The sequence below is a fragment of the Ylistrum balloti genome, unplaced genomic scaffold (genome assembly GCF_031769215.1).
Source record: "Ylistrum balloti isolate Yb309-2 unplaced genomic scaffold, AGI_CSIRO_Ybal_v1 Utg370102, whole genome shotgun sequence".
Lineage (NCBI taxonomy): Eukaryota > Metazoa > Mollusca > Bivalvia > Pectinida > Pectinidae > Ylistrum > Ylistrum balloti.
In genome coordinates this window covers 306,370-323,862 of record NW_026782128.1, presented here as the reverse complement: position 1 = coordinate 323,862, position 17,493 = coordinate 306,370, and the positions used below count along the sequence as shown (strand labels likewise).

The window sequence follows — 17,493 nt, the reverse complement described above, 5'->3', positions numbered from 1 at the left end:
TTGATTTATGAAACTAATCACGAATGTTTCAGTTTAGCTCGTTTCATCACTATATACATATCAATTGGAAACTCAAGCAAGGTCCTAAATATTTATAACGTGAGGCAACAACTGGGTAGAGTAGGGATTGAAAGACGAGCTGAGATCGCCTTGCTTTTATCAAGAACAGAAAATACAAAGTAGGAGCAATGGAGGGGTTTTTATCATTCAATGTCACTTAATTAGGTTACTTTCCTGATACAAGGTAGTGTTTTACGACCTTGAATCAAACGTTAATGTGTCAGGGAAGTTGTATTAATATTTATATCTAATTCGATAAAGTAATAGCTGCATCGACTAACAACTGGACTGATAATTTGAAAATTTCCACTGATTCATAATTTATAAAAGAATTTCAAACTACGATACTAGACTAGACCAGGAACCTGACCAGACAATATCTTCAAGCTTGCGCCGAAGGGGAGGGGGGGGGGGCAGTCCGCGGTTCATATTAATTGGCTGATAACGGAGGAAGAGAGCCCCGCGCGAGGTCATGTTGCTGTATACTGTTACAAGAGTGTGTATTGTTGTTAAACTGTATTGAGGTTGGGAGAATGTATTGTATTGCTAGAGACATGAGCTATGATAAGTTTAGGATGAAATTGTCCAGTGTCAGTGTTTGGGGAGACACTAGAAGGTTAACAGGTGACTTTCAAGATTGAATGGACCATCATGTCACAACGGTGCTCTTATGTCGGAAAGTAAGAAATAATACTGAATTTTTCGGATGAAAACATGCAGTGGGCACGATCTGTAAATATGCTGTATTGTGGCACATGTCCATGTTAATTAATACAGTGTGAGGACGATTTAAATAGACCTTAGGTACAAGATTTCATGCGCACTTAAACACACTGATGACGGGACCACGACAAGAGGAAAAACAACGAGGACTGGACATTGGCCTGTGTCTACACTGTTTATATTGCGTCGTATTCTCCTCGACAGTATATCCTCGAACTAGACATGTCCCAGGTATGTAATGCCAAAATCATACTTTTATAGTAAAGGAAGTTAAGTAACTTACGATATACGATATAATATGTAAACAGAATTGAACATTTTGTTAAGTAATATAATTATAAGCGGGATCATGTCCGTTATGATATATAGGTAGTATGTAATCCAGCAATGTCGGCGATGGTTAAAATATTGGATGTCATGTACAGCATATTCGCTTCAGTTTTTTAAAACAATGACGTGAACTGAGACATTCAAAGCAACTAAGCATAATAAGCCTGAATTAGCTTCCTGTGATCTATGTATTTTTTAATAAGCTTTAGTTACATATAAAATGTATACTAAACTGTAAATATGGGGGGGGGGGATGAGGTGGAGTGGGGATGAAGTGAACGCTATGTTTGAAAGTAGTGGGAGGGACAGACAGAGAGATAAAGCTAGTGTCGTTATTCTAAATAACGGACTGATAAGAGAGTGGTGTCAGAGCGGATTAGCTGTGTAAATCAGAGAGGATGTCCTGCCAGGTCATCTGGTTGTATATTATTTTAAGACCAGTTGAGTGATTAGTAAGAAAATGATGTGTTTTGATTCAAATATTGGTTGACAGTTATTTATTTTTTTTATTTTTAGAAGAATGGGTATCCCGGGAATGGAATGCTGTGTGTGGTCGTTCAGATGAGCTATGATAATGATGGTATTGTTCAGTGGGTCAGTTTGGTTGAGGGATATACGGGTGATTTGTGGAGCGAGAGTTAGGGTCACATTTGGAACTGAAAATCACCGCGTTTATCGTGATACCAGTCAATTCAGCTAACCAGTACACATTAAACCGAGGATAGAAAACAAAAAAAAGGAAATCACCCATTGTTTCATATACTATGAATTATCATTTTTAAATGAAAATTCTCTTTATGATTTTTTAAACAACAAAAAACATTGATTCTATAAAATAACAACAGACAATATATCATCGTTTGCCTGTTGGTTCCGTTGTTTCTTACATTGTTCTCATTTGAGAACGTGACATTACCTACTTGGATTGACCAAGCTTGATATGGCGGGTGTCGTCGATGAAACAGAAGAGGCATATATGGTCTTATTCTCCTTGTACTTTTCAGAAATCTCCGTGTTGTTATTTCTTTTGATCATATTTTACCATGGTTTTATGGAATTTTAGTTTGGATTATGATTTATGCCATGTTGGCAGACATGTTTAAACATTGTCATAGCCTTGTGAGTCAAACAATTGTTCCCCTGGTACTCAGAGGTAATTACTAACGGAGTGGTTTTGTCCTTATCATCAGTATAATGTTTTTAAGACAACACAAGTACGTTAACTCAAGATATGACAAAGGATATTTATTTAGAGCATTTACTGATATTGTACACCTTGGGCATGTATATTCAGCTGCCACTTCGCGGAATGTATCATACTAAAAAGTACAGCAGAGCAGACATATAAACATAGAAATTTAATTACAATAAGGTGAAAAATAAATAAAACTTCGCTGTACAGATTACAGTATCATAAAATCGTGTACAAATAAACTCACGCGAAGTTTATTTATAATGGCATTTAACCAAAATTGATCAACAATCATATAAAATTCGGAAAGAAATACGAAAAAAAAAAAATATTAAGCATCCCCGGCGGGATTCGAACCCGCGGCCTCTGGATTAGAAGTCCAGCGCGCTATCCGCTGCGCTACGGGGACTTGCTTACTTACAAAGGGTGATGACATTTAGTGTTTCCTTAGTTCTGAATGGCTTTAAATCTAGACCAGGAAGACACTTATTTAGTACTGTATATATGTGCGATTAGTTTATTGTATCGTTCAGGGTTATTTATACCACCATAGCAATATCAAATAATTAGTATCTACCACAATAAGCAAGGTCGACGCATGCCATACAAAAGAGGAGCCCTGCTAGAGTCCGATATCGAACAGAATCACAACCTCTCTGTTTGGAAATAGCAGGGACGTGTCGAGGCGTCATTGGTTTTGATAACACGTTTTTGAGCTCCAATTCATACTGGAGGGATTAGCTTGGGAGGCGCGATACATTATACATAACTTACTTGTCTCTCGGATTAGTATACGATAGTCTAATGCTTACAGTGCAACCGTTACCGTGCAGCCACCAATGTACACGTAAATAGTCTACAATACAGGTTTACAGTGGTAATGTATTGATCAAGTGGTACACGTGTACTTATAGGGAGCAGTCGAATATGTGTTATATATACGTCTCTATATCAAATAACGTACTGATAAAAAAGAACACTTAGTGTATACAAGAAAGGGAAGTAGATTGCATATGTCCTCTTGAATAAGACACTGTAGCATTTCATTTATGCAAGTATGAGTTCTTCAGAAATATTTCGTTTAGCAGTTTTTTCGAGGTATTGACAACAAAGATTCAGTAACTCTAATTCACAAACTAGTTGGGTTGGTTTTTCGTTTTTTGATTTTTTTAGTGGAGGGGGTATTTTCATTATTTATGTGACTAACTTTGTTATCTAAACTACAACAAGTGTATTTGTGGCGTCAGTGGTGACGATTTCCGTTAAACGTTTAATGAGATATTTTACATTAACGTTTTCAGTGGTATGTCAGCCGATTCATGAGTCACAGTTACTGTTTCCACTGTTTTTACAACAAAAATGTTGACACGTGCACATGTTCTAGAAGTCCACGTAAAGAATGATTGATTGGGTTAGATGGACACCACAGTGTCTCTGATGGTAGCGAGGAGAATACCAATGTGACTTGAATATTCTCGGTATAAAGCGCGATCAATTAATCAAAGTTGTCACAGCAACATATTTCATACATAACACACCTGGTTATAACAACAGAACAATCGTTTGTAAAATCAGCTGACATTGGACGAGTTATTAGAACAGTAAACATGTATCAGAAGTACAATGTATCCCAGAGTGTTCCTTGACACTGTATAATATATAAAATACCTTGATAAAGAGCCTATTGAAGTTGCAGGTACTTACAGTTAGACGCCATGTTCCCGTAACGCCTGCTAACAGCCGAAATTTAAAACGTTTCCTTCTAAAAAGAAAGCCTTTCGTGTGACTTTAGTGTTTAGATATATACACGGAAGAAGATACATTTTTTCATTCACTACGACGGCGTAAGATTACACACTTTAGGAAATGACGGGGTCATTCTTTAAAGAATTGTGTTGTTACACAGTTGATAATGTATGCATGACATGAAATCTTATATTGTTTATGGATTATAAGCAAAAAAATTAGGCTTCTTCATAAAGATACAGAGGGCTTTTCCCGTACAGACCTATATATAGCATTTGAATCCGAGCAAATCCCATCAAAATACATAATGGGTCTAACATCCAGTTATCTTGTACTGGGTAGACTCTTCTACCGCCCATCTGTTCCTTGTGCAAGTTCCCGTTAAAACAGTCCTCTAGCCTCACTATGTGATCTTAAATATCGTAAAGACAGACCAGGTGAGCTTCCTCGATATGTCGTATGTTGACAAATCTATTTACAACTAAAATGGCATAGTTTCGCTCGAAATTAGTAAGTCTGTCGAAGGATTGGTTTAGTATATAGCTCTAATAAATATTCATAGATAATGACGAAAACAGCGAGAGAAATTCAAACCGAAGAACGTCATTTCTTGTGTTATATTCTCTATTTATTTTACTATTATTTACATTATTTTAGCTTCTTCAAAACAAGATGATAGATTGCAACCGGTAACTGTGTACAAATTTCAAATAGTGAATTCTACATGGATATACAGACAGCGCTGTTGACATTGTACTCCTTGTTCATGGTTCAGTAATTTCTACACTAGCATTTTTTTCGATTCTGTTTAGTTTTATAATATACAACACAAATATACCATAAAGCGTCTCAAACAATGTAAACATTATTTCGGATTCAAAATACGAAAGCAGAGCAGAATGTAAAATTGGGAGAGAGGAGGGGCGAGAAACATGCGAACGTGGGTATATATATATATATATATATATATATTGCCAAGTAAAAATATAAATGATCTAATAAGGATTGCTTTTGCGTTATGAAAACAATTGTATGACGTCATGATGTTAAAAAAATTAAAACTCATTTATGACGTCACATATCTTACTAAGCTTCTTTACAACAGCCAAACGGCATGGTGATAGATTGCAACAGGTAACTGTGTACAAATTCCAAATAGTGAATTCTGCATGAATATACAAACAGATCTCTCCCCAGGTATTTACTTCTTTCATTAATTCTTGTATTACCACAACGGGTTATACTTGTTATTAGTGGTAATGTTGAGCGCTGTACACTAAGGCCCTACTATTCATAGGAACCTTATGTGGTAGTTTATGTGAGCGTACAGTCAAAAGTATGACTGCCAATGGATATCAATTACGTTTTCGTTAAAATGCAATGTGTAATGTTCTCAAATGTGTATTTATAAAGTGTGGAGCCTGATCCAGGGCATGCTAAAGAGAAGTTGAAAAAGAATGCCACGCGCTAGCCGATTTGATACAGGTAACGAGTTTCGTGTAACACGGACGTATAATATGATAATATACGTCATCACTTATGATTAATAATTTTCAGACAATGAAATTTGATAAACATGCATTTATCCCTGAACTATTGATGAACTAGGATTTGATTTTTTTTCATAGCCGGTCGGTAATGGGTTATTCTATACTTACGCCTCTTATTGGACACACCGCCATTGAAAGGCGCTCAGCCATGTTTTCTGCATTACAGGAATTGAGGAATAGTGAGAATTATTCAACATATTCATATTCGTTTCATCTGTATTTTTCTCAAAGGATTGCAACCTGCTTTCAAAGCATCCCTTTTAATTTCATAATTACGCTAAAATATCAAACATTGAGTAAATTAGAAATAACCTTAGTTTTTTTGCTTTCAAATTTACAATATTTATTATATTTATAACGATATATATGTACATGTACTCCTTTCTATCAACCGTACGGAGTAGACGAAACTAACTCTCCATGCTGTTTTGTGAAAGAACATTTACGAAATACTGCATACCATGTGGGTAACTCAAGAGTGGAACCCTTATTTTGTAGATGCATTTCAATAAGCATATATGGTATATATCATGTTTGTATTGTAAGGACTATTACATGGTGTGTCTGTTGCCCAGCTCTTATTTGTTTATTACATCCTATCTGAAATATGTATGTACAGGTACTTCCGGCTGACGTCACTGCGGGACTACCCAATGTCGGGTCAAAAAAGATCCTTATGGAAGCCTCTGGATCTCATAAGGACATTGTCAATTGCGCGGCCTCCGGAGTGCTCTAAGGCCATGATGTTGTTTAGTCTCGGACTGGAGTTGGCCGTAGGGAAAGTTCTGTCACCATTTTGAGGAGAGACATATGACACTTTTTCCATTGTGCATTCAGCGCCAGTTCAACTACTGATACCTAGGCCGTCGCTAGGTAGGTTCCGTCCCGTCGATGTAGGGACGCTGGCTCTTACTAGGTAGAAATGTACTTTCACCACCTCCCTCGCTTGGTATGTACACTAAGTCCCGATTATGTAGGCCATTTTTATAAGTTCAATGCCTTAAAAAGTGAGTATTTATTTATACTGTACGTGGATATTTCTTTAAAATCTGATATATATTGAAATCAAAATTACATATCAGTCTGCACTGAAGAAATGACTTATTGCTCTTTAGGGTTACATTAAATGTTTTCATTCAACCTTTTTTCAGATTTTGTTGCACGGCTCCAAGAAAAGGACAGTCGTCTGTGATATATGTTCTATGAGTGACTTTATCGATTTGCATGATAACCACATATTGATGTTGTTGATATTGCGTTCGATTTTTTTTATTTAAGAGGTATTGGTGTTGTGTTCCGGAAGAGTAAGCGTCTTCTGCTTCATCGCCGACACCCACCATGCAAGCCTTGATCATTCAAGGAAGAAATGTCATGTTCTCAAATGAGAACAAAATATACAACATATGAAATGCTATTTAGAAGAGGTTGTGGAAGATTGGTCAAAAGCTCTTTGGAGTTCTTAAAAATCCACATACTATTAATTTCACTTCTTGAGTAAACAGTATCACAAAATAAGTCTGTACCCCAGATTTGATAGTATTTAGAATGCTGGTTAGTCGTTTTAATGAAGGCTGTGTTGAACAAGAGCTAGACGAGCCAGAAATATAGCATTGTTTATATTGTGGAGTTGAGGGGTCCAATGTCATGTTGGAAAGTTTTGACGGGTACGAAGATTGAAATACAAACAGCCAATTGACGAAAGGGGTCGTCAATGATATTTGCAACGTTTGCCTTAAATGTGAATAGATTTACTCCTGTATATAGTTGAAGTAGTGAACACTTTAACATGATGCATAGAATACAACTTCAAAAATATTCAACATGTGCATACTATAATTCTCTTTCCCTGCAATGAAATCGATTCCGGAAATACATACATGTAATTCCGTTTGTACAAAGGTCAATATTACATGGGAAGCATGTACAGTATTTTATTAACGTTTGTGACTTAACGCTGGACTGTTGACAGGATACATCCCTAGTCTAATGGTAAGACTAAGTGTAGACAAATCTTCAGAGCAAGATCACTTAAACTTTTCACTTTATTTCCAAACAAACAAATATCGTCAGAAAAGTTCTTCCTTTTCTGGCTAAAGTTTGCGCGACAAATAATCGCAAATATTAGGTGGCGCTCTAGGGATGTCGTTAACCATGTAGACAGGAATTGTTATTGTTTATTCGATATTCAACCAACAACAAAATAAACTGTGACCAGTGTCTGTATCCAGACATATCTAATTAATATGGACTTTTATGAAAGAAGACAATAATACTCATTAAAACAAAGGATTTATTTAAATGAAATAACGGCAAATTTTATACCAGTATAAAGGAACTTGAGAGTACCAAAGCATTTTGAAGGAATGTTTTAAGTTATCGAAATTTACAGAAAATATTCGTTGTTGCCTTGTGAAATGATGGTATATTGGTGACCACAAGTGACGACCATTGATGACCAACAGTAGTGTTAAGCACCGATTACTATTTATGATAACTTTCAGATATGTCCAGCGCTGATGACCACAAGTAATGACCTTCAGTAGTGTCCAGCATTAAAGGCTTACAGTTGTGTCGAGCACTGAGGACCTTTAGCGATGACCACAATTATTGACCAATAGTAACGACTTACAGTACCACTTGTGATGTCATATAATAGTGTCCAGCACAGGTGAACATTTGTGGAGCTCACAAGTAGTTAACAACACTCATGATGAATGACAACAAGCAATGTCCAGTAGTGATGCCCATTGGTGACGGCAAATGCGATTGGTTGAAACACAGAATACGGGAGTAAAATTGAAAATACAGGGACTACGCTATATTATGATTCAAATATAATAACACTGTCATTAAAAATACACGCGTCCAGTTATACTTACGATTAAAACGATGATAAAGGAAAACATGAATAATGAATAAAGCAATGGTTGTTAATTACTATATATCGTTACATTGGTGACCATGACCTAAAATATTAGTTTGCCAACTAAATCACATGACTGTTAAACATTTCAAATCGAAGTTTGTTGAAGGCAATTTTGACAATACAATATAGGCGACACTCCTCGAAAAAATGAGAAGATTAATAAGTTGTTTGTCTTGCAAAACAAGAAGCAATCTAGATTACAGCAGAACCTAGTGAATTTGATAAAACGTCGTTAATGACTTTCCTAATTAGTATCACAATTTTTATTGATAAGAATTTCCCTATAATGAAACTCTTTTCCATACATTTCATCTCGGTTATTAATTACTGAACCGTTGATATTAACATCACCAGGTGTACTAATGTTGTATCTGTTGTATGTTCCATGGTAACGGGTTTTAAAGTCCCCCCCATCCTTTCTGGAGACCACGAGAAGGCACTCTATCGGATGTTATTCTCTTGTCCTTTTTCAGCTGCTGTTGTTATGCCATGTGGTCTTCCACAGACCCGTCTTTACACGTAACGCAGGCCAAACATATTCCAAACAACTACAGTAAGAGAAATATATGTGTTCAAGTATGTTGATGGCTTAATTGAAGCTGGAAAATAATCTACATCGCAATTCGATTGAAGATGTCATTTTCTCTTTCTTGTTTTCTTTTTTTTTTTTCTATTATTTTATTTTCAATCTTTTTAGGATTTAATAACGTCGTTAACAATATATATTAGGTACATTACAAAATAAATGAGAGAAAAAAACATTTGTGAAGTTCATGATTTCTGTGATAAATACGCCATGCGCATGTGGAAAATACACTGATGCTGTTTGTCACCATGTGTCAGCATTCCAGAGAGGGTATATCGAACGATATATATCTACGTTGTCTCGAGGGAAAAAGAAAGAAAATGCGGATTCGAATGTGATAAGTCGTTTTATGTGCTGTTAAAGTTTACAATCGAAATGTGCGGCCATGCTTCAGAACCAAATAAGGTAATGTATTAAAATGAAAAAAATAATAGGTATACGATGTACAACATTATTCTCTTTACTTACATATAGGATTGGAAGCTATAATAAAGTTTTCTATAATTAGATCACACCAGCCAGCCATCTCATCTATGTGCATTATCCATAAATCCGATAAAGTTTAAAATATATAATCTTATTTTATCCGTGTTTTTTTTCCATTCAAGGAATTACAAGGCCCAGCAGATCCCACAGTTTCTGGTTTTATCGAATTAAGTTGTTAATCAAAGTGTCAATAAGTGTGACATGTTGAACCCAAATCTTAGGAACTAAATGTCTGTTGTTATTTTAACTTACCGGAAACATTGCGATAGCGATGGCAAGGCCTATTATTAATGTAAGATGGCTGGACAACAAGTCGTTAAACTTTGGATAGCACCCCTGGAAAATAAAATAAAACATCGATATGCACTGAATGCATTTGTGTGAGAAACATATCTTTTCTTTCTATGACTTTTCGAAATATAAATTTAATAAATATAAATAATAACATGTAAACACAAGTAAAACAAGTAGAATCTTCTATCGTGTTTTGAATCATAAAATGAAAATGATTAACAGGACTCTCCAAGTAATCTTTTATATACATGTATGAATAAGCGCGACATACCTGGTTATACAAGGATTTGTACACAGCACCCTTTGTCCCTGGCTTTTGTAGAGCCTCTTCTTGGCAGATGGTATCGTTTATTGCTGGGTTACAACACGTGTTAGGCACAAGCTAAAATCGCACGAGAAAATAATGCTCAACCTTTATAAAGATATAAATGTTTTAAAAAACGAACGAATATCATAATGCTCTCTGTATTCATCAGCTTTGCTTCTTTTTATCAGAGTGTATAATACTTAAAAACATGTTGATTTTTCTTAATAGAATATCGAAAACTTTATTTTATCAAACACAGGATGATGTCAATAAAAAATCCTTCCACAGTCGATTGGAACATCATGCCTTGCATTTGATGTGTTTTTCCTACCTGCGTCCCAGGAAATGTTACGTTGTTCGTCTCATAATCCATGTAGTTGTTTATACCACAACAGGAAAACTGGGGAAGCAAACATATTGCCGTTAACAAAAACTAGAATTTTCTGTCGTGTTTTGACTCGTACAATAAAAATCATACATAGGATAATGTAATATTACATAATGATTTATCACCTTCCAAAAGTTAGCTGCATACCTGTGTAAGCTTGCGTATATCTTAAACAGGAATCTTAAAAGAAGTAAAATATTACGTGTATATAATATTTCATTTCAATATATTCGGCGTTGCACTTTTTCACTAAATCGTAATACGTTTGCATTAACAACGGTTATATAATGGATTTTAAAATAAAATATACTGACAGCTTTCATTGAAATAAGATACCATTGACCAAGAAATATTTTCACTACTTTGCATCGAATAAATAACGTTATCCTTCTTATAGCTGAGTTTCTTGCTTAACGCATGTAAGTAATTACATACCAGTTTCTGTACTTCGTCCCATGTCTTGGTAACAATGTCGTTCCCTTGACTTGGTTTGTAGTTCTTCAACGTTCCACTTAGCGCATCTTTGAGCTCCGAAGAAATCTGAAAAACAAAATTCACGAAATAATCACATTTTGACTTTTCCCTTCAAACAACATTGCTTCAGACATTGAAATGAGTTCCAAATTTGAAAATATGCCAAGTTCTATACCGCAGTGAAGTTACTTCCTGCACAATCTACACCGTTACATGTGAAATTTGCAATAAAGGTAACTTACTTGAAGTATACGATAATTACCGTCTACAGTATTTGACAACAATAATTACGTTTGCAATCCAACCAGTTAGAAGTTTACTAACAATCTATCGTGTGTGCATTATGATCATGATAACCAGCGCATTGAATGAGGAGTTGGTAGTTCTTTACATGAAATTGAAGTTTGTCATACGCATTTGGTAATGGTTCTTACCTTTCCCTTGAAGACTGCTGCCATAATTCCTCCTGTGAGCTCACCAATGAAAATGACTGTAACAAGTGCGATATACTGAAACAAATATAACTTTCTTGTTGAAATTACGAGTAAATATATGTGAGTAGTGATTCTATATAATGAAATCAAAGGTTCCTGATTTATATGATTCTTCACAGTGTATTTCTATTTATAAACAGGACCTTGCATTTGACCATAATTTTCGAGCCGAGTTTATTTTGAAAATGTTTAGGTCGATTTAGTGTGATTTCATGATAGGTGTTTCATTAAGATTATTAAGAGTAAAGTTATACAGAAGCATAAGGAAAAATACGGAATACGAAGTCGATACAAACAATATTCATATCCAACAAAAGGTAAAACTATTGTGCAAAACATTTTGGATCCCGAAATGTGGCAGAATAATAGGTTAAAAGTGTTTTTGATTTCATTCTATGCTCATGTTAAAGTTAAACATTAATTATGTCTTTGTTTAATTTATGAATTAAATGGGTAATCTATACAAGCTCAGGGGTTCTTCAAAATATATACTTGTGTGGCCGAATACATACAAAGCCGAGGAAGCATTTGTTTTTCTTGATCCCTCCGACACAGCCGAATACTCCTATGATCAACACCAACACCCCGAATATAATAAGAATCCATCCGGCTGTAGACAGGAACTTGTCACTAGCATCCAGCTCGATCAACTTTTGGACATTCATCAACTGCGGGTCGGCTTTCACCCATATTCCAGCTGCAAGGACTCCAATACCAAACAGCTGTAATTAAATTGGTTAATATGAGGCGATTTCAGTAAAAATATTCGGCAAATCTCATTGTAATTTTAAGACCAGTCTGTGGAACTGTATTTTTGATGATCATTTAATTTTTATATTTTTGCCAACAAAACGGGAAAAACATAATGACCTCAATAGCAAATTTCCTTGTTTGATATGAAGTTTATTGCTCCTAATTATGCCTTGTGGTTCTGTTGTTGTTTGCCTTGTTCTCATATGGGAACGTAACATTATTTAGTTGGATTGACCAAAATTTACATGGATGGCGTCGTCGATGAAGAAGACACTAAAAACTTGGCCGTATTCTCCTTAGTTTTGTTCTTCTGTCTTCATGGAATATTTGCTGGTCTTATATGGATTCATCTGATTTAAGTTTGACCTAAGATTCTGTTCTTCTTGTTTCATGATATAGAATAGTTTATTACATTTTTACATGATACTGTCTTGATGAAAGTTCACATTAGAATAGATAATTTCTCATATTTCTTTAACAGAAACGTATTTATGCAATACAGTAGTTACATCAATACAATATATCTAAGCTCATGTCCAAACAAGTTCATGTCTGAGCTCTGACTTAAATGGCTGAACCCACATTAGATATCAGGAGCAGTATCGTTTCGAAAATAAGCAATACCATACACAGTGTATTGATAATTTAAAATTTCGATACAGATGCCAGGAATATATAGGAAATATAATCGGAATATAAAGGATGTTTCTGTTGACACAATAGAATGTGTGCATGAATATATATGAATCCAAAAGGATAAGTGAATATATGACCATTGCTGAAAGATACTTCAATAATTTGACCTCCTATCGGGGTATATAACCGGGAAGGTCTATGTTTATCATAATAGAAGTAGAATCAAAACCGTCAACTTACCACAAAGATGACGTTGAATGCCACAAAGATCAGTCTAGCGAATCCTTCACATATCCCCATTATGCTGAAAAATACAAAGCATTATCCTATAGTAATGTATAAACTACTAGGTTACTTATCCAGATGTCGCTCCAGCACCACCACTCTGGTTAATGAATACTTCAGTGGAATCTCTGCCAAATGCCCCAGGAAACAAGGTCGATACTTTTACTTCATTACTGAAGTCACGTGCTCGATTCTTGATTAGACATTACTTTGTATTAATTTCTGTCATTCGATTGAGTTTATTGTTAATTGTTATGAAAACGGTTATGTTTTTGTATTGTCAGATGCATTTTATATATTAGCAATGGCATTAACTTGATTTAGTTCAATTAAATCTGATTGGATGTAGAAGTCGTGCTAATATTTTAATCAACAAAAGCTAAGCCTATTCTTATTTTCTAGAGTATTAAGTGAGATGCACCGATATAAAAAATAATGATATTGTCGAAATATCGAATTAAAATGCCTATGTAAGCTTCTAACTTGTTTTCCAATTCTCTTTTCATATTTGAACGGTGGAAAAAATTGTTTTCTCTCTTTTTCTATTTTTTATTGGTAATTCAACAGACTTTGAATGACAAACGTGATATAAAAGCTGTGTCTACATGTCGGCGTGAGGAGGGGTAGATTACTTTCGGGATGAAAAGTAAAGATAAATGTAAAAACGGCATAGACATTAATATGTTGTAGATAAGAAATACTAGGCTATGTGTTGGCGTATTGGTTGATTTAGTTTCAGTTGTTTAGACAATTTGAAATGTAAAATTTCAGCACTGTTTATATACACAAACTCAATCACTAAATACTATGTCCGTTAATCTACCCGTTGTTATCTGGATGAATTACACTGATACATAAGTGTAATGTTGTACTTAGGTTATCAATCTCCCGCTCTGACGATCGGGAGATAAGTTGTCTCTATTCGTTCGGTGCGTGACCATTTATCAATAGCCGAAATGAAAATTAAAAATCATATTAATCATCATCTGTTTTAAAATATTTTAATTAAATATTTTTTCCATGCTGTGCAATATATCAATATTTGTGTAATATATATATATATATATATATATATACATATATATATTTTACATTTTAGTTTCTCCTATATGAATTATGTATACATATACAATGTCTATGTATGTATATTACATTTAAGATCAAGTGGTATTCCATTGTATGTGATAAATCTGTATACAAGTTCATGCACAAAATGGTTTCTAATGTAACGAAAGAACCAACATGGCAACATAATTATAATTCAAACTCAAATTCCGTAAAATCATGGCAAAATATGAACAAAAGAAAGATTTGCACGGAGACTCATGAAAAAAGTACAAGGAGAATAAGACCAGGTGTTCTGGAAGAGTAAGCGTCTTATGCTTCATCGACGACACCTTAAACCTTGGTCAATCCAAGTAAGTAATGTCACGTTCTCAAATGAGAACAATGTAACAATAAGCAAACTAACGAGCATCAAATACGTGCAGGTTCATATGGCGAAAAGAAATAGAATATTTACGTCCCATTAATGCTGCATACCAGGACATTTTCGCCATTTGCACACGGAGGACAAACATATATCATATAAAACTTTTATTTACGCCCTCAGTGGGCAAAATGGTAAAATCCGTGTATAATGGTACAATGGCGAAAATAACCTGGTGCAAAAATGTCAACATTATACAGTAAAAAAAGAAATATGAATCAGAAATAATATCATTTGAAAAAAAATTAATATTAAAGTTGAAAGTTTCGAGTAAAGATACATTTTCGATTCTATATGCTCAGTTGGCAACATGTGATAAGATCAACAACATTTTGGTGATGACATTTGTTATCAGTACAACCCTACTATTCTATATCAAAATTTAATCAATACTTGATATTTATGGTATAAATGTGTTTATTAAACTTAGTAAGAAGCTATACTTTTTCATCGTATACTTGAAGTTAAAGGAGCAACTTTCAACTTTCATGTTTTCTATGAATTTAAGAAAGGAATATATACATAGATGAACTATAAAGAATACATGCATTAGTTAAGAAGTTAAAGTATTGAAAAGAGACTACCATTGTTTGAAATGGTTATTACTGTCGATTCCAAACACTCAACAACAATAACAACTGAAAAGAGAGCATTTCCCCAATACTATGCGAGAAGAACGTTGACTTTCATCCTCATGTTAATTCCTGATTCTGGAACACTTATTTATTTATTTATTTATTTACTTATTTATTATTGTTATTCAAAAAGAACATCTCACCTGTAACGTTCTGCGTTAGATGTTAAATTCTGTTGTTACTGCTACCTCAGCTACACAGTTGTGATCTTTGATACTTATATGCTCAGTGTACCCAGGTCGCACCTATAGTTATCAGTGCTGGCTGCACCACCTGAGTACTCGTATGGTTATAATCTACCACTGACGAAGTATCAGATGATAATGCATCACTGTTATCAGTCCCATTGTGAAATATATTTCTGATAATATCACAACTCCTGTAACAATAAATACAGATATTGTGTCAGTTTTAGGCCGTTGGTGAGTTTAGGAAAAATATTCTTATCACGAAAAACAAAAACAAAAACAAGAGGCCCATGGGCCTTAACGGTCATCTGACAAAAAGCAAGCCAAACTCTAACAACAGCGAGTCTGCCGTTAAAACAGTGGGCTTTATTCATTTGAATAAACTTGGTAGCCCTTCCTCCCAGCATCCTACATGCCCAATATCAGCACTCTGAGCCTTTTGGTTACTGAGAAGAAGTCGTTTACAGATTTTAACATATTTGAACCCTGTGATCTTGAAAGTGGGTCAAGGTCATTCACTTGAACAAACTTGGTAGCCCTTCATTCCAGCATGCTACAGACCCAATATCAGCATTCATGGACTTTTGCTTATTGAGAAGAAGTCGTTTGTATATTTAAACATATTTGACCCCTGTGACCTTGAAAGTGGGTCAAGGTCATTAATTTGAACAAACTTTGTAGGGTTCTATGCCAGCATGCTATGGGCCAAGTATTAGCCCCCTAGGCCTTCTAGTATTTGAGAAGAAGTTTTTTGAATGAAAAGTTTACGGACGACGCACGGCGGACGGCGGACGACGACGGACGAAGCACGATGGCTTCGGGTCAGATGACTTAATAACAACGTGTTGAAATTGTTTTCTACAAATTGATATGTCCTCAGTTTTATACTCCATTATTTTTGTACTCAACATTTTGAGTACTGACATCGTATAGGTTTTGATGAGTATAAAACCAGTAAGATGTACATCACCATTTATTTGTTTACATAAAATTAAAAATTGATAGATGTACAATTATAATACACGAGAGGCACGAAGATAGTGACGAAAACGTTATGAAATGTTAACATGTTTCAGATAAAAATTTCAAGGTGTTTGTTTGCGTCTTTCGGGCGAAACGGAAATGCTATCAATTGTGATTAAAGAACTTGAATAAGTTGATTCCATTCACCGTTGTTACAGTGTCGGTCGTAATTTGAATTGTGACAGTAAAGACTCCTCTCAGTTTCTGTTTTCTTTCGACTATATGACGCTACACGAGACGCTTCAACAGACACACCATTCTATATTTATATGCTATACAAACAACTATATTTAAGCTATATTTACATGCTTTGCAACAAACAATAATTTAACTGTAGGATAATCTCCCAATAACGATTTTTCCCTTCCTGTATTTTAACAACCTTGTCTCTCCAGCTTATGGTATTAACAGTACATGGATATCACGATTTCATGCCAGTTGTCGAAAGCTTCAGAAGAACGACACGTGGTGCAATTATTCTAACACTTGCTTTTAAATTTGAGTTATGATTGTGTCGACATATCGGTCATCTATCTTTGATACTCCTGGTGTTACCATCACCTTCGCTTGCATAATTGAAGGCAACAGCGAAGTGATTTAATTGGTTCAAGGAGACCAAAATTGACCAATCACAAACTGATACGTTCCCTCTGAAAATTACAAAGGAGCGACATCCAACTTCAAGCCATTACAATATACCATTATGCGATCTCGAGATTCGTTTGATGTACATCAAAGGATCAAATTGGTCTTTTCGTCATTCCGCAAGGTTTCGCACATGGAACCTTCGGTTTTGCCATGACATGTTTAAGGGATGCAGAGAGCAAAACTGAGTGTAATCACTGGAGTATCAGGGATGATCGGTAATCATGACAAAATTAGATTCGTGACTACGATATGTACAACAAACATGACGTCCTACTGACGT

General features: G+C 35.0%; 1 protein-coding gene and 1 non-coding gene across 2 annotated transcripts; both read right to left on the bottom strand.

The window, feature by feature from the left end:
• Window positions 1-2,641: 2,641 nt before the first annotated feature.
• Window positions 2,642-2,714, bottom strand: Trnar-ucu (transfer RNA arginine (anticodon UCU)). The gene has a single exon. It is a non-coding gene; the product is annotated as a tRNA-Arg (tRNA).
• Window positions 2,715-8,991: 6,277 nt separating this feature from the next.
• On the bottom strand, window positions 8,992-15,603 carry LOC132550046 (CD151 antigen-like). The gene is made up of 9 exons (XM_060214044.1): window positions 15,498-15,603; window positions 13,186-13,249; window positions 12,069-12,278; window positions 11,497-11,571; window positions 11,024-11,128; window positions 10,532-10,600; window positions 10,165-10,275; window positions 9,852-9,935; window positions 8,992-9,075 (listed from the first exon to the last, which is right to left on the bottom strand). The coding sequence occupies exons 2-9, from the start codon at window positions 13,243-13,245 to the stop codon at window positions 9,010-9,012; spliced, it is 780 nt and encodes a 259-aa protein (XP_060070027.1). The 5' UTR covers window positions 13,246-13,249; window positions 15,498-15,603; the 3' UTR covers window positions 8,992-9,009.
• Window positions 15,604-17,493: the final 1,890 nt, after the last annotated feature.